This window comes from Cyprinodon tularosa, unplaced genomic scaffold (genome assembly GCF_016077235.1).
Source record: "Cyprinodon tularosa strain WSP-4 unplaced genomic scaffold, ASM1607723v1 ctg121, whole genome shotgun sequence".
NCBI classification, from domain to species: domain Eukaryota; kingdom Metazoa; phylum Chordata; class Actinopteri; order Cyprinodontiformes; family Cyprinodontidae; genus Cyprinodon; species Cyprinodon tularosa.
The window spans coordinates 1646115-1668807 of NW_024038015.1; the positions used below are offsets into that span (position 1 = coordinate 1646115).

General features: G+C 37.8%; 2 protein-coding genes across 3 annotated transcripts in view; one reads left to right on the plus strand and one right to left on the minus strand.

Annotated features, from left to right (window-relative positions):
* The first annotated feature begins 151 nt into the window (after positions 1 to 151).
* On the plus strand, positions 152 to 11032 carry uevld (UEV and lactate/malate dehyrogenase domains). Its single transcript, XM_038275680.1, has 12 exons — positions 152 to 310; positions 2269 to 2353; positions 3448 to 3513; positions 3593 to 3756; positions 5136 to 5277; positions 5390 to 5484; positions 6330 to 6435; positions 6660 to 6830; positions 6916 to 7080; positions 9143 to 9227; positions 9340 to 9463; positions 10281 to 11032. Exons 1-12 carry the CDS (start codon positions 269 to 271, stop codon positions 10443 to 10445), a joined length of 1410 nt encoding a protein of 469 aa, XP_038131608.1. The 5' UTR covers positions 152 to 268; the 3' UTR covers positions 10446 to 11032.
* A 1116-nt stretch (positions 11033 to 12148) lies between these two features.
* Positions 12149 to 22693, minus strand: part of si:dkeyp-19e1.3 (USP6 N-terminal-like protein) — a 29458-nt gene continuing 18913 nt past the window's right edge. Inside the window, exons 4-14 of one of the 2 annotated variants that reach the window (XM_038275664.1) lie at positions 21857 to 21896; positions 21670 to 21750; positions 21240 to 21347; positions 21040 to 21149; positions 19128 to 19176; positions 16187 to 16307; positions 15801 to 15895; positions 15605 to 15670; positions 15409 to 15508; positions 14888 to 15040; positions 12327 to 13678 (exon numbers count right to left, since the gene is read on the minus strand). In XM_038275664.1, coding sequence (XP_038131592.1) covers positions 12327 to 13678; positions 14888 to 15040; positions 15409 to 15508; positions 15605 to 15670; positions 15801 to 15895; positions 16187 to 16307; positions 19128 to 19176; positions 21040 to 21149; positions 21240 to 21347; positions 21670 to 21750; positions 21857 to 21896 — 2275 coding nt within the window. Of the gene's footprint in view, positions 13679 to 14887; positions 15041 to 15408; positions 15509 to 15604; positions 15671 to 15800; positions 15896 to 16186; positions 16308 to 19127; positions 19177 to 21039; positions 21348 to 21669; positions 21751 to 21856; positions 21897 to 22693 lie in introns of both variants that reach the window. The other variant, XM_038275653.1, reaches the window with a different exon arrangement.

Sequence of the window (22693 nt, forward strand, 5' to 3'; positions counted from 1 at the left end):
GATAAGTCGTTTGGGGACTGTTTATGGCGTTATGTAAGTACATTTTACTATAACTTGCCTATTTTATTGTAGGTTTTATTTTTCTTCAATGGGGAGGGGCTTGAGTCGGTAGTGACGTTAGGATCTCCTAGTTACGCCCCTGGCTACTCCTCGAAGTTTGCGGAAGTTTATTAAAGGAGCTGAAATTGAACAACTGGCAGGGGAATCAAATCCAGAGTAGAGCTAGTATCTTTTTTTTAAAGTTTTTGTTATTTTTTTAGTAAGTTAGATGGACCTCAAGCCAGAGAAGATACAGCGGGTCCTTTCTAAGGTAGGTTTATGAAAATGACAAACTTTAAACACGTTTGTTAGTCTGCTGTTTAATCACTAAAAGCCGGCTAGATTTGCAGGCTAGTTTCTGTTAGCTGCTGCCAGCCTGAGCAAACTGGGAGAACCAGCTTAGTTAGTTACAATCGTGAAAGGAAAGTTAGAAGACAAAGCAAAATGATATGTGTGATTGATAGTCAAATAATAAAACTATTGAACTGAGAGATTTGTCACCTTAACTGTGCCCACAGCTCCTGAAAAAAATATAAAAATAAACTAGATTCTGCTTATCCCCCCCCCCCCCCCCCCTTTCTCTCTACAAATAAAGGTCATCAGATCAAACTAATCAGGATATTTCAAATACATTCGTAAAATCTTTGGTAAAGATGTATAAATTATTAAACTTCTTGATTGAAACTATAGATTTTTACAAATATATGATTTATTGTCTTTAGTTATTATCTGGAAAACAGTTCTCACAAAGACGCAAATGAGCCATTAGTCAACAGAGATTTGTAAAAAATCTTTAAAATCCTGCCATATATTCTGTTTCCTGTTTACAGAGCTGTTATGGTTCAGTTCAGTCAAAGCACACAACAATGAAAAAGTTCTCTATACTGGATATGTTTTAACTTCATCTGTGATTTTTTTTGTACTTACTGACAAAGTATTCCAAAAAAACAAAAAAAATAAAATAAAATAAAATCACTAGAACAAAGAAATCTCCAATATGTAGATTTGGATGTGGAGGCCAGCTGGGATATGGATGCTTCTGAAAACACAAAGGGATTTATGAGATAAAAGTGAATGCAGCTCAGGAAGATCATTCACAAGCAAATTAAGTTTTTAGCTGAGAATTATGTCATGGTTTACGCCCGGAGGCTGTGAACAAAGCCATCAGTGCTCTCACCTTTTCATATTTATCATAAATGTTTTACGTCATGAACTTTTAATGACCTTCCTTTCTTCTGGCAGATAGTTCAACTAAAGCCAAACTGTGGAAAAGCCCAATAAAAATATATGACAAGGTTTTGATGGATTGCTCATGCCATTCTGGAAAAGGCATCTTAATGTGATTTTTGTTTTTACAAAAAATTATTCTAACTAATGTTGATTTCATATTTAAAAGGTAAAAACAATCTGTAAGAATCCCGCTTGGCTTTATTTTTCAATCCAGATTTAAACTTAAAATTGAAGGTACTATAGTTTTATCACCCATTTAAAATGAAATGGTGTGAAATAGGGCTGAAACAATAAATCAAATTACTCATGATTAATCAATTATTGAAATAATTGTTAACTGGAGTGTAGAGACAGTAAAACATGCCTTTAGCTGACAGAGCAGCAATTATATCAAAATTGTAAAAAAAAAAAATAATAATAATAAACATTGTGCATTAAAGATTAAAAAATTTTTTTGTCTGTCAATATGCTCTAGCAGAACTCCTCAAGTGGAAACGTTTTAGTTTCACCTGGTTTAATTTCTTTAAAAAAATATTCTTTAAAGAACCTTTTGCTATCCGATTATTAATCAATTAATCTGAAAAATAATCGATTTGCAAAATAATAATTATATTCAGCCCTAGTGTGAAATGAGTTGATTTGAAAATACTAGAAAAAACCATGTGTTCATTACCAGCTTTTAAAATCCCACTGCATCAGCTGTGTTACAACACATGACATATAACACCCAGTCATAATTTATTTAGATCAGGTGAGAAAACTAAACAAGGTTATGGAGGGCCGTGTCTGTGGGAGTGTTTTCTCTGTAACAGAGTGTTCTAACTCTGGTCACAACAAAAAATGTAGGAAGTTAAGAAGAGACTGTCTGAAAACTATGAAGTTGGTTGAACTATAAAAAACAATCCAATGTTGGAAAAAATGCTCTTGAAAGATAAAAAAGCTCATTGCTTTTAAATCATATGCATGTTTTCTTTGGTGATTTATCTTTCCTTACCATAGTACAAGTTTCGCGATGTCGCGATTGAGGAGCTACAAAAAATCCATCGAATCTTCCCAGACTTGGATCCACATCCAGGGACTTACAGTAAGTTTCTGTGCTCCATTCCTCCTTTAAAGACCTTCACATTTATTTGAAAAATACATTCCAGGAAAAAGGAAAACAACTATTTTCTCCCTTACCTTATTTCTTTTGGTTGTTATAGATGTTACTGCTCATTACCCTGTAATTAGCATCAGTCAAAGATAGCCTGAGCAGATGTGAACAGGGGTGATTACACAGGCAAATTTTCTTTTAGTGTTGGAATGGTTAGATGTGTTTAAACCTATTAACTGGTTGGTCCATCTGAATGCCTTCAGGCGTTTACTTCTATTCCTCCATAGTGAGATCAAGAATCACCAGCCTTTATAGCAAACTTTTCTTTCAGAATTGTTTAAATTCAGCAACATAAGAGGTTTCCACAGAATCTAAGCCTGATTTTTGTCTAAGTGATTTAGTCAGAGTCTAGATGACAGCAATTCGGATGTGACTCACTACTGTTTAACATTATAGTCTTTTAACCAGATGGGGTTTCGACTGGTTCAGAGCAGAAATTATCATTTAATCAATTATATGTAGTCGATCACCACAGAATCATCAAAGTACCACCCTTATGTTTACACAACACTGAGCCCAGCTGGTAAATGAGGTCTGCAATTTTTTCTTTGCTCTTTTGTGACCTCCTGGATGAGCCGCTACCAAAGTCAGTTTGGGAGTTCAGCTCCACTAGGAGGAGTTAACCTCTGTTCCACTTTTTTCTCCCTCTGAGGATGGCTTTAACCGTGGTTCACTGGAGTCCTGAAGCCTTACCATTGCTAGTTAACTCTTTCTAGACTAATAGATGCTAGTAAGTTCCTTTCTGGTATGTTTATTTTTTTTCCCATTTCTGTAGATTGGATATGATGTGACCTTTTTCTGTAAAGGTCCGATATGATAAGATATTCGCCTGATTACAAAAAATTTAATTTGAGGAGAACATTAGGCATTTGCTAATGCATCTATTATTCTAATTGAAATAACTTATAGATCTGAAACGAGTAATTGAGTAAAAACACGAAAACATTAATTCTCAAAATGGACAATTATATTTTCCTAACATTGTTTTAACAAACTGGCTGATATTTATTTATTTATTTTTTTAGCATTCACAGACAGCAGCCAAAAAGACCTTCTAAAATTAATTGGCGTCATTCCTGTAAAGTATGATGGTGAGATACGCAGACGCACAGGTTTTTTTTTATACAGCAACATTTAAGGGACATTCTAAAGGCTTCATTTGCCCTTAAGGTCGCTCCTACAACATCCCTATCCAGCTGTGGCTTCTGGACTCATTCCCCTTCACTCCACCGATATGCCTCCTTAAACCCACCTCCAACATGGTGATCAGAGAGGGAAAACATGTCGACGCCAAGGGGCGAATCCACCTTCCGGGACTTCACAACTGGGATTATGTAAGGCTTTAGAATCGCAGTCTGTGCACTGATGTCTCCTGTCATGCAGTCTTTTTTTATTTAATTTTTTGTCTGATTACTTTCACCAAAAAATATAATGATATAATATAATAAAAAATCTAAATTCTAGAACACCATTATACTTTTTTTTTAATAGAAAATATTGTTGCTAATGTTGTGTGTAATTACATTATAATGCTATTATCTATAAATTTCCAAAAAAGAAAATTAAAAACAATACACTGGACTTTGTTTCCAAGTTTGAAGACGTTTCGCTTCCCATCCAGGAAGCTTTTTTGTTTTATTTTAATTATTTTTGGAATGACTATGACCTGGATGACCGGGAATCTTCACCAAAATCTATAATTTTATTTTCTTACATGTTGGTGCGTAGGCCAAATCAAAAACATAAATTCAGTGCAACATTTATAAAAGAGATTGTTCCTAATGCTTAGAATAACACCCCTTCTTCATCTGGCTTTTAAAGATCAACTTTAGGCCCCGTCCACACGAAGTCAAACCCTGGCCTAAATGCACAAATATTTCACCAAACCAGCCTCTCTTCCACACGAAGCCGGCGTTTCGGGGGTCTGTAAACAATCTTTTTTTTATTAAGCCTTCAGAGTGGGAAGATTTTGAAACGCCGTTTTCGCGGTTCCATCTTTAAGCTCTAACAGCATTTTTTTTCTTACACGCATGCGTCATAGCGTCGCCTCTAAACACGCATGCGCGACACAGTATCACAACAACAATGGCGCCGTACTGTGTTCAATGGTTGCTGCTCATGCTACTCACCCTGCTGTCGGGCTTACAACAGAATCTTCTTCTGGAATATCTCCAGGAAGAACAGAGCAATATAGACTACATAGTTCATCACCTCAATTTGACTGAACCACAAAAATGGACCCGCAGGGCCATTTTCCGGTTTCCCGGTTTGGTTGTTGTATAAATATTACTGCGCATGTCCAACATTTCGTTGCCTGTTTTCACCTATTTTTGCTTTGGCACCACAGCGCCACTTACAGGCCTGGCATACATTTTGCAGCGTTTTCATGCATTCGCGTGGTTGATCACATTTATTTTACGTCTCCGTCTTTACGACAAACGTTCTGGAAAATATTAGCGTTTCGTGTTCGTTTTGACTTCGTGTGGACGGGGCCTTCGTATAAGAAACCAGTCTGAGATGGTAAATTAGCCAGTCTGGTGCGATAGTTTGTCTTCTTTCTGTTGCTTAACACTGTAGCTTCAATCTTTTCTTTGGAATCTAATTTAACTATAAAAGTAGTATAAAGGACATTAACGTCATGTTTGAAACGGTAACTTTCATTAATCAGTGCTGCTTAGCCATGATGTTTTCAATTGGCTTTACTCTGTACCAGCCCAGGTCATCTGTCGTTGGTCTCCTAAATGAGATGATCAAGAAGTTTGAGGAGGTCCCTCCGCTTTCGTCAAAACCCACAGAGGACACCAAAGACCCCCACGAGCTCATGGCGTTTGTCTCTAATCTTCAGATCAAAGACGGTGCCGCTATTTACTTTCAATCTTAAATTTTTACCATTACAAATCAGATGTTGGGGGGGATTTTTGTCGGGTTTTTTTTTATGTTAAATGTGTTATTTTGCATTTATTTCAGGTGACAATCGACATCTCAGCCAACAAAACATCAAAGTTTCAGTAATTGGAGGAGGAGATTTGGGCATGGCGTGTGTGATGAGCATTTTATCTAAAGTAAATGAACATTGTTTTTGACAGTTAAAGGGGAACACCGTTTTTTTTTTTACATTGGCCCATTGATTTTACGTTATTATATAATGTTCTACTCACCCATATGAGTTTTGTGTCATTTGGAGTTGTTCCGAAGATATCCAAGTAACGTCTTCCTAGTCTTTCTATGGGCAACGACTTGAAGGCACAAACTTAACTGTTCATAATTTATCAGTTATGGTAAGCCACTATTCATAGCATGTAGGCGAATCACTGTCCCCCAGACATCCGTGGCTCTATTTTTTAAAAACAAACAAAACATGCCTGGAAGATGTCTAGTGCTATGACCACAGATGATCTCGCTCTCGAAATGGAATTGAACAATTCAGATTAGCTAGCCGAATGAATAGAAGGGGTAGAGCGTAGCCGCCTGTGGCCCAGGCACAACTCCAGTCCGGCGCGCGGATGACGTCATACACACCCTGCTTTTAAAAAATATAAATCTAAAAAATATAACCGCAGATGAATGGGGGACTGTGATTCGCCTACATGTTATAAATGCTGGCGTACCATAAAAATAAATTGTGAACAGTTTAGTTTGTGCCTTCAAGTTGTTGCCCAAAGGAAGACGTAACTTGGATTACAAAAGCGAATATCTTCAGAACAGCTCCAAATGACACAAAACTCATATGGGTGAGTAGAACATGTTGTACTAATGTAAAATCCAGGGCCCAATGTAAAAAAAAAAAAAAACGGTGTTCCCCTTTAAGTAGCTTTGCCAATCTTGTCAGGTTGGAGCTTTTTTTAGTGACGTCATGCTTTGCATTGTTGCTTACCATTTTTTTCCCCTCCATTTACTCATTATCTAGTGTAATGTGGACAAACTAGTTTTCATTGACCTTACCGAAAGCTCCACTAAAGGCGGGAGTACAGATCTTGAAATGTTTCATCTGCCAAAGGTACAGGTATCCAAAGGTACGTCATTTCTGTTTTTGTCTTGTTATGACGAATGGGTGCTTTTACTATTATAACACTCTTGTACTGTGAAAGTAAACCTCTGGCTTTGTGCTGATATGGTCCCCTCATGATGACTCACCAACTTGTTTGTTTACCGGAGCAATAAGGCTTTAAAGATATGCTAGTATTGCTATAAGGGTTTCCAGACTAAGCACTGATCATTGTAAATGTTTTATTTATAGATCTTTCAGCTTCTGCAGGATCAAGGGTAATAGTTGTGACGGCGAACTCCTGGAGCAGCGAAGAGTCATACGTAAAGGTGGTCCAGACTAATGTGGATCTATACAGAGGAATAATCCCCAGTTTGGTACATTTTAGTCCCAACACTCTTCTGCTCATTGCATCCCAACCAGGTCAGCAGCAGTCACACCTTCAAAGTGATGACATTTTTATCTGTTTTATAACCCCATACCTCCGTAACTCATCTATGCTACTCAGTGGACATCATGACGCATGTTGCCTGGAGACAAAGTGGTCTCCCTCCGACACGAGTGATCGGAGCCGGGTGTAACCTGGACTCAGAGCGGCTGAGCTACATTCTGACTGTTAATCTGAATTTGCACAAACCCGCATGGGTCATAGGAGAGCTCTCAGACAACAAAGGTGAGTGAAAAAAACCAATAAAGACATTTTTTAATTACTCACATAAAGGTTTGTGTAAACGCTGCTATCATAACGACCTGGTTCCACATTTATACTAACTGCTCCTTCGGTCAAGCATTCAGTTGCATCTTAATGATTAGGACTTCTTTAATAGTTGATTCACCTCATTAATAAAAACAAATACATAAAACAAACAGATCCTTAAAGAAAAACTTGCGTATAATATATATTCACACACATATAGATATATTTCATGTACATTTGGTTCTGCTGTCTCTCAGCTTTCTGACAATACTGCATAGATAGAACATACACTCACCGGCCACTTTATTAGGTACACCTGTCCAACTGCTTGTTAACACTTAATTTCTAAGCAGCCAATCACATGGCGGAAACTCAGTGCATTTAGGCATGTAGACATGGTCAAGACAATCTCCTGCAGTTCAAACCGAGCATCAGTATGGGGAAGAAAGGTGATTTGAGTGACTTTGAACGTGGCATGATTGTTGGTGCCAGAAGGGCTTGTCTGAGTATTTCAGAAACTGCTGATCTACTGGGATTTTCACGCACAACCATCTCTAGGGTTTACAGAGAATGGTCCGAAAAAGAAAAAACATCCAGTGAGCGGCAGTTCTGTGGGCGGAAATGCCTGGTTGATGCCAGAGGTCAGAGGAGAATGGCCAGAGTGGTTCGAGCTGATAGAAGGGCAACAGTGACTCAAATAACCACCCGTTACAACCAAGGTGGGCAGAAGAGCATCTCTGAACGCACAGCACGTCGAACTTTGAGGCAGATGGGCTACAGCAGCAGAAGACCACACCGGGTGCCACTCCTTTTAGCTAAGAACAGGAAACTGAGGCTATAATTTGCACAAGCTCATCGAAATTTGACAATAGAAGATTGGAAAAACGTTGCCTGGTCTGTTGAGTCTCAATTTCTGCTGCAACATTAACCCACTAATCCTGCTTTGTGGTGCAGGCCTCCTCTGTTTGCAACAGTTCATGCTTTTTATTCCACACTTTCTACTTTCCATCAAACCAGTTGCGTGTAGTGTTGTCTGACTAACCAGCCAAATCCTTTTTTTTGGAGGGAATAAAGTATCATATGACTATAACAGGTCATTTTTATTATTGAAATAGATTTTTCATTCGCCTTACCAAATACTTTTGGATCCCTTTAAGAGGCATTATGAAGTTTTTTGTAATGATACTGCCACCTGTGGCCAAAACACAGAACTGCTATGTCTCATAGCTCACAGTACTTGACAAGGTTTTTTTTCACTTTGCTCGGAGTTGCCATTGGTGTCCGAGTTGAGCCGGATGCTCTAATACTTTGTTTGCTAGGTCAGACCCATTTAACATGGGCGCGCTTGATCTCAAATCCACATAAAAAAACGGGAAGTTCCAAACCATAGTAAATTAAAGAAAATAGTCTAAAGGCTTATAAATGTATCGGTGCTGAACTAATGAGGTGTCAGTCAGTTCATCAAACAATGTTTTAGCCGTAGAGTCAAATTAAAAGGCTATTTTAAAGATCTTTTCAAAAAAAGCACTCTAAAAAATGTTATTTTGCAGTTTTAATCATGTGACTTACCACTGAAACATTAAAGTTTCAGCGATATTCTAATTTATTAAGAAATAAACATTACAAATACAAATTTGTATCGTTGCCTTCAGACAAAGGTACCTTTATTTTACGCTTAGTGAAATCTGACCAAAATAACAAATATTTAATAGAATCTAAATAGGTTTCTATTACTTCTTCTTGCAAACCTTTCTTCATGTAGTGTAGTTTTTTTTTATTTCTGCTTGTGTAAAAAAAAGAGGGAAAAAAATAGATAAAATGATTGAACAATTCTGTCCAAACAATCAGGACAAAAAGGTGTCAAACAAAATGGATCTCTAGTACTTTTTATTTTTCCATTCTTCCCTTTTGGTCATATGTGCTGTGTTTTATTTTTGAGCCCATTATCATGTTAAGAAAACAATGTTGCTGTTCCAGTTGATCTTGTGTGTTCTTTAGATTGTGTTCATAGGTTAACAGTGTTTGCTTTATCTCACAGTTCCTGTATTGAGTAATGTTGGGCTGAATTCTAATGGAACACCAGAGATCGCCAGATCCAACTCCCACAAACCATTGTTAGACAGGTAATTTCACCACAAATAAGGATTTCAAGTATTTGGGTTTTTTTGGTTAATAGAAGGGGAGACTCTAGAAAAAAATTATAAAATTGTTTGTTCTGATGTTTCTTCGATTTAGAGGATTTGGGCTGATGAAAAATCAAGGCCAGCGGTCCTGGTCTGTGGGTCTTTCTGTTGCTGACATCACCAACAGCATCCTGACAGACAAGAACAAGACTCATTCGATCTCTACACTGGCTCAGGTAGCTCGAAGTTATGGAAACAGATCTGCTCTCACTATTATAAAGTCTCATAGTACAGCTGTATTGGTAGATTAAAATATAAGATCATTTCGTTTATGAGCATTCATTTTACAGTGTTATAAGTGGCTCATTTTGGCTTATCTGTGCCTGGAAAAAATATTTTAGCAAAGAAATGTTTTGTTACAGCCACTTTCTGGTTATAAATGTTCAGTTTTTACTGACTTTCTGCTGGACAAATATCCAGCAGAAAGTCAATTAAAGTTCACAATAAGTGTAGGTCAAACTGTAAGATACCTATAGGGCTGTTTTTAGGCTTATTACTAGGACGTTGAGAGGAAGAAAGGACTGTTATAAAGGGTGCACTACAACAGGCATAGTTACATCCTTGCACATTTCAGGAGTTTGATGAATAGTTTTCTAAAGCTCCACAATATACTAGCGACAGCAGAGGTTCCTACTTTAAGAGTCACAACACTGAATGCAGTACATGTGACAACATGATGCAGTAATTTGTGGGAAAGAACCTTCAAGAAGACATGGATCCGCGTTTATGTAACATCTTTTCTGGATTAGAACTCCTATTTTTTTGATTTTTAAAATATTCCAACAATCTAGAAAATGTAGTTTTGGATCTTATTAGCTGCAATGCATTAAAAACTACAAATATATACCCATGTACTTATAGCTTAATTGCAGAAGCTGAAAAAAACAGCTTCTCATTTCTGTTCTGCTTTAATCTAAATACACTTGTTTTAATTGGCACTTCAGAGTACCGGTATATCCATCTTATCAGTGCATTTTTTCCCCCTTTTCCTAGGGCTGGGGCGGCATAGGCGCGGAGGTGTTCCTCAGCTTGCCGTGCATGTTGGGAGCGAATGGATCCGCTCGGTTGGCTGGAGTATCACTGGGACCTGAAGAAGACTCTAAAATCAGGACAAGTGTTAACACTCTCTCCACCCTCATGAGTCAGTTAAGGATATGACTGAGGAGCAGTCAGGGAATGCCTCTGCTTCACATGAAGGACAGTGATTTCGATGAAGTTTAAAAAGAAAAACTAGACACCAAAGGCATAATTCCAACACATGGAAATTGTGCTATAATCTAATGCAAGAAAATATAAGTTGCACTTTTTATTTTAAGTTCAAGGCCTCAGATGCCTGCTTTGCACTTTGTCATGCTGCAATAAGGTAATGTTTTGTTTTCTTTTAAAGTCATTGGATTTTGTGCAAAACATCTTTAAGATGAGCACAATCTTCTGAAGCTGCTTATTCTGTCAAATCACTACAGCAGCTGCTATTTAGAATACTTTATTTCTGCAAAGTGAACATAATTTTGTCAAAATCAAGGTATTTGATCATGAAGATGTACTATGTGCACTATAATCCAGAGGTGGTTTGGGCTATAAATCAGTAGATTGACTCAAGTACAGCTTTTGTGTCTGCTGTTATCCTGTTTCCTCATTTAAAAAAAACAAAAAAAAAACAGTTTTACATAGCTTCATCTAAAGATACTTGTTTATTTTGTAGGACTACATTATTTTGTGGGTATGTAATAAATATTTGTAAACAATAATGTTGATTGTTTGAAGAACAGAAAAACAAGACATGTTATAGTTAATCTCTTTATAAAACTCAAGTAAGTAAATGCAGATAAGCTTTGGTTTTAGCCGCGGTCTCCATAAAAACAACCTAAATTCCTTACAGGAGCAGTGATGTACAACATTCAGCAACGTTCCAATATCCTGTCATGCCAAACATACTTGACTGAATGCCAGAAACAGTACTTCATAGTGAGGCAATGCAAACAGGCCAAAGTGTTGAACAGCACTTTGCAACTGTGATAAAAAAAAAAAAAAAAAACACCAACTGCAACAGTTAGAAATGACAAGTTTCAATAAAACAAAATACTGTTTATAGGACACAGAACAAAAACAGACTTTGCTTAGCCCCTACAGGTCTTTAACTGTGTGGCTCAACCTGCATTTTGAAAGAAAATGTTTTTTGTTTAAATAAATAAATGAAATGCTTGCTTTCGTTAGAATTACACCAAACTGTTTCAATGACTGGTAAAATGCCTAAATTTGTATTTTGTTTTCTGGCCAGTAGATGGCGCAACCATCAAAGAGTCAAACATCTACAGAAAAACAGTCTGTGCCAATATATCACATTAACCCCCTATCTTATTCATGCATGGACATATAAACAGTGTAATACTGCTGTAAAGCCAGGTGTAATAGAAATTTTTTTTTCTTTTTTTTTCTTTTTTAGAGCTTTGTAACAATGTATAAAAAAACAAAGCTCCTTTAAAGAATATCCACTGCTACCACAGGGGGGGAAAAATACCTGAAAAAACAAGTCAAAGATAGGTCTGTATTTACATTAGTCATTTATTGCACCATTCATGCTGCTGCTGGTGTTAACGACAATAAGGAACCTGTAGTTTTATGAGTTCTGCATAAATGTACTCTGGTTTAGTGGACATGTTATGTTAACCTACACACAGTTTCTCAGAGTTTGACAAACTGAGAAGACGTGTGAGCCTGCTCACACCTGACTACTTATTTCCATTTGAATGTTTTGGTTTGCGGAGGATAACTGGTCGTCTGAAAGCCCTTTTGTTGTAGAGTCGTCACACTAAGTACACCATGTTAAGATTAAGACACCTTGTTTTTGGTACAAAATTACAAATAGAGTTGGACAACAGTTTCCTTAAAAGTGGTGCAACTGCCATAGGAGTGGGTACAGTAGCTGGACATAGAACAATGGTTGTCACACATGCGTGGAACAGTTCTTGACAAATAGCTACTGGCCCTTTTATCTTTACAGTAGCTTTGAAGGCCAATCGGGCATGAACAGCTGCCACATCAAAAAGTTACTGATTTTGGCAGTTTTTGTCCAACAGGAGGCGTACTACAGAAGTCCGGGCTGCATTGTACTCCTGTGATGCCCATTGGCGACTGTCCTGAGGACCTGATGTGACACGGGGGAGACCCTGTGTATAGCAAAGGTGCTGGGAAGGCAGAATGGTCTCTGGGGGCTCTGGTGAAATTCTTAGAGTAAACAGGTGATAAGGACCTGGTTGGGTCTGAGGAGATGCCAGAGGTACACTGAAAGGGACTGAATCTGTCTGCAAAGTTTGGTGGAGGAGGGGGGATGATGGAGTCATCCACCCAGCTGGACTCTCCTTTATATTCTGGCTCTTGGGGCAATCTAGGGAGGACGCACATCGATGGGGGAAGAGGGGAAGGGGAAGGAGGAATAAAGAGAGGAGGTGGGGGGACAGGGTAGAGAGTAGGGTCGTAGGTTCTGTCAGTAGGGTGGGTGGGTTTGCATGGAGCTTCCTCAAGGGTGCAGGCAAGTAGTCTCTCCACAAAGCGATCGTCGTCATCAGCTTCTGAGAGATTATCGTACTGAGATGTGTTGGAGGGTCGTCTGTCCCCTGTGGACCCAGGAACATAAAGGGAAACTGGGAACTTGGTTGGTTTAGTGGGTGGGACTCTGGGAGGCGATGAGGAGGGTGGTGTGTGGACAGGGAGACATGGAGGCTTTGTTGGAGAAGTACTTATCTTCATGAAGTGAGGGGATGGTTTTGGGCTTGGTTTGGGGGATGGCCTGACTGAAGCAGCCAGTGGTAAGGCTGGACAAGGGGATGGAGAGCGAAGGTGCGAATCAGGATGAGTCTCAGGCTCTAGGCTAGGCGACTCTCTGCCAAGAAACTGCTGGTCAGTCTGCTCAGGGTAGAACAAAGGTGGAGGGGGTAGGTCAGGAAGGTCCGAAATGTCAACCTCTGTCTGCATAGTCACAGCATCCGAAGGGGAGGGCTCATAGGGTGGAGGCCAATCCACTGATCCCTCCTGAGACTCTGTGTCAGTCGCTTGGTTCTCCTGTATTCCTAACTCCTGGTTAACCTCTGGGGGCAACTTCTTCATATCTCTACCCATCCCTACCTCAATAGATGGCTTGTTTTCTTTTGGAGGTACCAGTGGTGATTTACAGTGCCTTAGGGAAGAAGGTGTTCCTTCTGCACGGACAACTAATGAAGACATTGAAGAAGCGTGATGATTGGAAGTTGCCTCCAGTTTCTCAGTCTCTGAAATAGGCTTGCTGTTTGTCTGATGATTTATTTTGACCTCCGGAGGAGAGTTAGACTGCAATGGGTGAAGAAGAACTGGTCTCTCTTGACCCAGAGGCTTCTTTGGCAGCTCATCTGACTTGGCTAAAAAAGGAAAGAGAAAACATGCATCACATGGATGGAACTGAAGAAAAATGCAGTGCCTTGCAAAACTGATCCTATCCCAAACCCCCTTTTTTTCTCTCCTTACAGCCAAAATCCTAACCATACTTTTAACAGGATTTTAAGAGCTAGAACAGAACAAATCAGTTTTAAAGAGGAAACTAAATGATATATGGTTTGATTATTGCAAAAGAACAAGTAAAAAAAATAAGCCATTCATTTTGATTTAGCATTTTATTTTAAATTAAATCAATTGAAATCATTCACCTATAGAAGTCGCATATTAGGTAAGATTTAAATCAACACCGTAACTTTTAGCCACTAAAGGCCATAGACCAGTGCCTACCAGGTTTAACACAGCTTGAAGCAACTGGAAACGCTGCACTGATGGAAAATTAAAGTCTCCGTCTATGTTTTGGAATCTGATAGAACACTTTGAACCAGCAGATTGAGAAGTCATGGAGTTACTTTTAAAGATAGATCTACATTCACCCCTCTACATTAAATCCTAAATCAGAGAATCAAAAATTAAACTGATTTGGTAAGTTTTCTATCTATTTGCTCTAATGTTTGAGAGGAGCTCAGACTGCGGTACAGCGGCTCTGGGTCACACGCCTCATTCAGTGATGGATCCGACCCTCTCGGATTACATTACCAAGTTTTTCAGAAGGGTGGCCTGCACAGAATGTCCATACATGCCAAGTGCTTTATATTGACCTGAAAATCATTCTACCAAGTAGTGACTTTATGGGGGTGCAAACACTTATGCATGCTTACGTTTTACTATTTTATACTTGTTGTTTTCTTCACAAAAAAAATTGTTGTAGGCATATATTTTATATATAATTATGCAAACTCTTAACTCATTTTAATTGTAGTTTTTAAGACAAAAACACAAAATAACTAGAGAAGGTGAATACTTTTTCAGGCCTCTGTATTTGCTGCCAAAAACTTGCAGCTATAACTAAGGAGAAAACACCTTTCTAAAAGAGTCTGAAAAACAGGGATATTTTCATCTAATGGAGACAAATACTGTTTAACATTTAATTATTTCCTTAAATTATTTCACTTGATTGACACTATAGACAATTGTAATCAGGGTTTTAAGTTTGTGATAGGTATTCTCTGATCTTTTCTGTGACTTTAAAATTAAATATTAAGAAAAACAGAGGAAAGGAATTCGAGTTGCACCTGGAGGAGGTTGATCCAGCTTTTTACTGCGCAGCTCTGACAGGGCGGCCTGTAACTGTTCAATTGCAGCATCGTCCGGTAGTATGAACGAATGAGACAGCTCCTCCTGAAGAAACTCCCTCAGGTCCTCTAGCTGGAGCTTCATCAGCCGCTCTGGATAAACATAATACGTTGATGGATAAACATATACGTAAAATTCCATTATTCCTATTGTTGGGTAAACTCCAAGTAAAAACTGGTGTTGATGATTCAACAGTCTATTTAACTGGAAGAAATCAACCAACATGCTGAGGCAATGCTTAGCTCTAACCAATAAAAAGTCAGCTTTTGATTCCTCTCCGCAGCAACCGGCCACTTGTCTAATGCAAGTCATTCAGTGAAGACGCAACCAACCGTGAGGAGGCTTGCCATGTAATCCACCCTATGTATCACAGATGTGTCTGGGCTTAAGAGCATCTTGCCTGATTTTTTTTCCCAGCACTATGTGACAAGGCAACATTTAGCAGGGGCTTAAGACTCACTTTTGTGTAACTTGAGGATTGTATAAGCCATGGCTGTAAGGATCTTGTCTCCTTCCAAAATGTAGATGTCCCATAAGCGCAATGTGAGGGTGAAGGGCGTCTGTTATGAAAACATAATCAGAAATAAGGAATAAATAGTTAAAAACAGAAACAAGATATGTAGACAGTTCATGTTTGAGAAAGATCAACAACATACTCTGTCGATGAAGCACTGCAGAAACCATTTGGTGGAATAAATCCCTGTTGTCATCTGCTCCTTGTCCTGTGGGAAAACAATTCAACATGAAACTGAGTCTGTGAGGGTAAAAATATTTAAAAGAAATTGCTATAAATTTCTGTTTTTAAACCAGCTTAACAACAGTATTGGGCCATTATTACATACTGGAACTCACCAGGTATTTCTTAAGCTTAGGTAGCATTTTGGAGAGGATGAGGTCATGATGAGTCTGGAAACGCTGCAGCTTGGGAAATCCAGGAATGAAAAATCCTGCAACAGTGAAGGAAAAAAAAAAAAATCAGACTATAAATGGTAAAATCAGAGATGGCAGCACATTTACAAAGAAATGAAATATTTGCTGCAAAATATTAATTCCTCTTTTTTAAACAAATATTTCAGATTGATTACAGTTTAAAACCAGACCAAGGTAACCTCAATAAAACAAAATCTAGTTTTTACATGACTTACCACTGTGCAAATTCTTCTACAACATAAAAGATAGCTTTAAAGGATAAATCTGGTTTTAAAAAGTTAGATGGGTCAGCTTCTCCTCATCCTCACCATGCATAGAGTGCTTGCTGTCTGTAAGAAGCTGGGATAAAGCCCAGAAGGCATCTTCCTCATTCAGGTACATGAGCAATATCGCAGCGATCTGACTCATCCCCTGGCAGTAGCTTACCTCCTGGTAGAAAAAACAGAGTTTGAGTTGACAAATGAGCGGTAATTTCATAATTTTATGACAAACACACATAGGTCCTAATGTAGGGGATAGAAAGTATCTACCAATCTGGCATGGATTAGACTGAAGCAGTACTCAATTTAAAGATGAATTAAAAGCATTGATAGATTTTTTTAAACATTTGCAGAGCTACACATACACCTTCAGTAATGTCATTCTTCTGGTTGAATTACCACCAAACTGACTGATTCACTGATTTACATGAAACAAGCCCTCGGCAAACATGGAAACACAAACACACACTTGGTATTTTTCCATATTAAGTGGGATTATTTTTCAGATAGAAATAGAGGCACAACATGTATCCTTTCAAGGCAAAAAAGTAAATATAATTAAGGTTAAAGAGAGGTCAAACTGCACATTCTCCACATTCTTCTCTACCAGCACATATGTGAAAAAGTCAAACATCCTCTTCTCTATTTTGCCTTTCCTGTCTCTCTTAGCTCTCCCACTGACCCAATTTCTTTTCAGCATTGTGTGAGAAGAGGGTAAAAGGGAAAAAAATAAAAATAGAAAACGCATGCCCATTTCCTCTGGCAAACACCTCGTCCACAGAGGAACTGATAAAAACAAACTCCCTGGTGTAGGGTAATAATCAGGTAAAAGCAACAGTCCCAAATGCAGCTATCTGTACAATCTTTTTTAACAACCCTGTTAAACATTTTTTGCATATTTTAAAGATCCAGAAAAATGAAAACATTCAATTAGATATACAAAATGTCCAGTCCGGTGGCTCTTAGAGGAAAAAAATAGCAATAGACATCAATTACAGTTGAGGACAGAGAAACTGTATTTACATGTACTTCCTCTTTATCATGGAAAGATTCTGTGATAAGAGATTAAAACAGATCTATATAAAGATGAGATAAAAATGAGCATTAGCAGATGATGATACATTTGTAATCCCACGAGAGGATGCGTGGTTTATTGTGGTAATTTAATCTCCCACTGAGAAATTTAAAGAAGTTAAATCTTTAAGTCAATTTATTATAGTAGGCAAAACACAAAAATATGTAAAGATTATTTTTAGTAGTTTTGCAAGTTTTTTTATACATCATCCTGTTGGAAACACAACCCCCTTCTCTGCCTCCTAGAAGATTCCAGCAGATATTTATTTCAAACATCAATGTACCTCAAATGTGGCATTACTCAAAGATCTGGTTGAAGATTGGGTTAAATAATATAAAGTGAGCTGAAGTTGCCATTCTTTTCTGCATCTCTCCAACAGTGAGCTTTGGAGTCTTTTTTCGCCCAAGTTAATTTATTATCCTGCTCACAGTAAGATATAGTTGATACCACCCACTCCACACTACTGCATGCTGGACTATGAAGCCTGCATGACTTTTATTGTATAATCTGTACCTGCACATAGCATCCACCAGCACTGATTAGATCTTTTTTTTTAACCTTGCAGGATTTTAGTTACTCAACCTGTACGAAGTGATACTGTGCCAAAGATTCAATGAAAACTATATCTTTAAATGGAACATGGTTGTTCGAATCAGCTAAAAATAGCATTAACCTGGGTGACTGCTTGTGTTCACACACTCAAAGAGGTATGTGAAGACCTCAGAAGTAGGAACTTAAATATGGCTCTTTATTCTGCCTCCTGACCAGTGGCTAAAAGCAATGGACCTCTAAGTCATGTCATATTGCTATTAAATATGGAAAAAAAAGGGTTGGATTGCTGGTGAAACATTTCTATAAACTTTGTACATTTAAACATAAATTTTAATAAAAAAAAACACTTTAGTTAAGTCTCTTTGAAAAACATCATGAGAGGAGCCGCCATTAATTTAGTAAAAAACTATTAACATGAGAAATGGTTTGCAAATACACAATAGCTGCAAATTATTCATTTATTTCAAGGCCTTTTAAAAAATATCTTTATAGTGTTAAGGAGAATTGTCCACTTCTGTACCTGGGTAAATGAAAACCATTAGTTGTGTTTTTAATGTGTAGAGGATTTAATAAAAGACAAATGATTGAAAAGAAAGATCCATAAGGAGCCCATGAATCTGATGAACTCAGTGCAGGACTGAGTTTAATGCGGTGGATGCCTTCACACACCAGCAGCCAAGAATTACAGTCTATTGATGAATGAGGGAGAGGTAAACAGGATTAACATTTTACAATCATCAAACCCTCCGTCATGCAGCCATGGACATGAAAGGAGAACTTAATAGCTTAATATGCTCCTACAAATGGCAGGTGCACAGTTATATCTACCAGATAAATATCTATCCAGGTTTTTATCATTCTTGAAATCTGATTGACTGATGCTGAATCAGTCTGGTCAGACTGAGGTGGTTCTATAAGAAATTTTTTTTCAAAGTGAATAGCAGGATATTTAAATTTACATAAATGCAGCTATTAGGTTTGCTACCTATTAGATATGTTTGTCAGTAACAGATTATTCATGGATAATTCGATGAAGAGCTTGGTTTAATGGAATAAAACGTGGATGTGGGCTTGCTGGCAGCTGAACTGTTACATTCTGATTGAGCAGATCAGGCTTAGCCACACTCATAAATAAAAGATCTCACTCAAGGCTCTAAAGAGTGAGAACAGATGGGTCGATAGAGTTTGGCGAGCTCTCTGCTGAATCTGACCAGGAACCAACCAACACTATTGATGGACTAGTGGTTGCTGCGGCGCTGCTGTCTTATTTCAGATGCAAGGCGAGCACACTCAAAACGCTTCTGTCATGCAACACAGACTTGAGGTTATGATGCACATCTACATTGTTCAGAAAACACTTACCGTGTTGTAGACAGAGTAAGCTGCCAGTACATGAAACAGTGCCTGCTGTCTGGAAAAGGAACAAAAAAGGACACCTGTAAAAACATGGATGTGGTTCCTGGGAAACAGCCATGAAACTCATCAGTATATTGTCCAAAGAGATCAGTAAAAAAAAAACCAACGTTATTTAGTGATCTTGAAGTTAATATTGGCAGATCTATTAGGTCACATATATATATATATATATATATATATTGAAATAATAGTTTATGTTAATGCAGACATCCGGCACCTTCAAAACATACTCATACACCTTGAACAGTATTTTTTTTAATTCTACAAATCTCTGTTTTTCATTGAAATTTGAAAAACAAAACAGAGTATGAAAAAATATCTGTTAACGTAGTAAAATATTTTATGGTTCTCTAAACTCTTGAGGTGTGCTCTGCTCGTGTGTTTGGCCACCATCAGTAGGTATTTTACAGCCATGATGACTTTAAAATAATACCTGAAGAGGGGATAATTTCTAGAGACTGATATTCTTGTCCATCTTTTTATAAAAATGGAAGCTCGGTTGTTTTTGGGAATGAATTCCCCAAATTCCGCCATATTTTCTAAGTTTAATTTGGGTTTGGAAATGAACCACCACAATGTAATAGAGTTTCAGTTACAGAGATTTTAATAAAACATGTTAGGCTTTATTTACTGATGGGGCAATTTATAAGCATAAAGGGGCCAAATACAAATGCATCCAAAACTGAGATTTTAGTCAAAAAAATTAAAATATTAAAAATCCACTTCCTTTCATATTACAGTTATGTAGTATTTTGTTTTGGGTTTCCCTCAAATCAAATTAATTTAAGATTTTGGATCTTGTCTAAAATGGGAAAATGTAGGTGCAAGAGTTTTGCAAAATATGAGCTGAAACTGAAGCATTTTGAGGTTTGCATCTGTGTCCGATTACATCTAAAGTCTCAAAAAGCTGCAGGCAGCACAAAAACACCTATTGTTTGTGAATATGAATGTGTTTGTGAGTGGGGGGCATAAAGAAAAACATAATGTAGATGTAATGAGGACGTCTGCCCTCCAGGCGTCAATGACAAATACATGTCCATTGGAAGAGACAGGAAAGGAGCTTTAAATAGCTCTCTGTGTCTCAGTGTCTGTTGGACAGCTGTTGACTTGCAGGGAAGGAGTGGGTAGTCAGGCAGGATGAAGCGGTGTTTGGTCTGTTTTGGACACACTGGCTTTGAATACAAGGGGAAGTGCAATACAAAGGGAAAGAAGAGAGCGCTCTTGTACACTCAGAGACAAATTAAGTGGCTTCTACGGCCGCAGCTAACAAAACAGAAACCAGCAGAATATGATGCTTGCATTTAAAAAGGTGTTGGATACATTTCTGAATTAGTGCGAAATGCATCATTGTTTTTTGCAGGGGTATTTTTGCACATGTGTGCTTTTTCACCGGTGCACATTCTGCATGAATGCCATTTCCTGTGGGGCTTTGTGCACTGACAGGAAGGCTAATAAAATGCTGAGAGGAGGAAACCACCACTCCGGTTTGTTGCAACCGTGTAGTGTGCTTTATAGTTTAGGCCAGGGGTCACACCCTGCAGGAATCCCACTGGGGGCAAGTTTAAAAACACATCAGATGTCAGAAAACAACTACGGTACACTAAGGAAGTTACTTTAAAACAAAAGGGAATGCTTGTTTTGCTTTGTTTTTTGGTCAATGGTTATTGCAAAACTCTAATTAAATGTTGCTGATCTATTTGTTTGGCTGCCAAAACAAATAAGATAGTTAATTAAAAATTGTTTGGCAAGTCTCCTGGTTGAAAATGACAGTAAATATAGACTTTAGTGCAGTTTTATGTATCAAATCAAGCTGTATAATATGTGCAACATAAAACTAAAAAGCATATAAAGAACTCACTTCACTCCAAAGCGGTCCATAAACATGATATGGTTTCTGAATGTTCTGTTGACATCCAGGTCTATCTGCTTGATCTCTGTTGAGAAGTTTCGAGCCTGCTGCTTCATTTTCTGGACCAGAGAAAGCAGTTCACAATCACATCTAACAGTTTTCAAAATCTCTTGTGCTTTATTTAAAAAATCATAATAATAAAATAATACCTCATATTTTCCCTGATTGTCTTTTTTAATTTTTTCTATGTCCAAAAGCAAAGCCCAAGCCTGGCCTCTCAGCTGCAGAGGAATTCCTTTATACACCCGCTTCACCAGCTGAAACACACACAAAGATTATTAAATAAATAAAAATAAAAAAATCTGTTTTTAACACAACAATCACAGAAGGTGGTGGTACATATTCATGAGTATTTATTCTCTAAATCTCAAGGACTTGTTGCTTGTAGTTATTTTACTTTGAGTGTCTTGACCATGAAATTGTGGATAGTTATGGGGGTGAGTAAGAAAATGACCTTTGCTTTAAAAGGAAATGGAAAATAGATTATAAATGGGAAGGAAGTAATACAACCCATAGAAGAGAAAAAGAAGCATAGCTGCCAAACCGAGATCTTAGCGTTTTATGTGAGACGCTGTTAACCTTTTCACTGTTCTTGTACTTGTCCCATTTTTTCACCATCTTCAGCCATTTCGCTACTCGCTCCAACTCCTGTTGCTTTTGCTAAAAAAAAAATCCCAGAATCACATCGGTGCATGAGTGAGTGGGCAAAAAGGAATGACACGACGAGCGAAATCTGAGCATGCATTTCAGTAAAGAAAGTCTTTACCTTCTCTTCAATCGCAGTGGGCGTTGGCAGTTCATTCTCACTGGAGCAAAAAGATCAGATATACACACATTATTGATGCAGTCATTTTCTTTAAATAGAAAATATAAATTAGCATAGAGGGAAACATTTAATAGACAAAAGTCAGTAAGTTAAAAAGAAAAAAACTACACCCAGGAGTTTAATTAGATGGCATTCTACATGACATGACTCATTTGTAAAATAAACAATCCATGGCTGTATCCAAATGTCTGCCCTAATCCCTATATAGGCACTATACAGTGGTTACACCATTTTAGACGAGTGTAAGAATATCTAGTGGATGAAAAAAGTAGTGGACTCGAAATTTCTCACATTGCACCTTGAAAAGTAGTGATCATCTATTGTCACTAGACAAGCCGATATATCCTGGAATGCTTTGCAAGGAGATCTCTACTCGCAAAGCATTATGTGATTAACTGTCACAGCGGCCAGCTGCCACTACCTGACAGCGGTGACAAATAAAGATGGCGCAGGCACTGGCAGAGAGGCAGAGTCATGTGACCAAAGGGGAGTGAAAACAAAAAATTCATCTGAACGATCAGTTAACTAAGTTCACTATAAAGTCCACTATATAGTCCCCGGTAAAAACCACTTGATGCTTTTTTTTTTATTATTATTATTATTTTTTTGCATTAAAGTTTACATAAAGCAAAGACTCTAATCTATGAGGTTGTAAATTATACAGTGAGTATAAAATATATAAACACTTGATCATCCCCCAGGACTCCACTGAAGAGGTGGGTGAGAATGTTAGCTAAGCTGACATCAACAACTCTTGTTACATCCTCCCCATATATA

Bases quoted from the DNA above. Each gene is read 5' to 3' on its own strand.
- uevld (XM_038275680.1), top strand. From the start codon at position 269: ATGGACCTCAAGCCAGAGAAGATACAGCGGGTCCTTTCTAAG. The intron at 3,757-5,135 runs GTAAGGCTTTAG...ACTCTGTACCAG, and splicing joins GACTTCACAACTGGGATTAT to CCCAGGTCATCTGTCGTTGG. The intron at 6,436-6,659 runs GTACGTCATTTC...TTTTATTTATAG, and splicing joins AAAGGTACAGGTATCCAAAG to ATCTTTCAGCTTCTGCAGGA.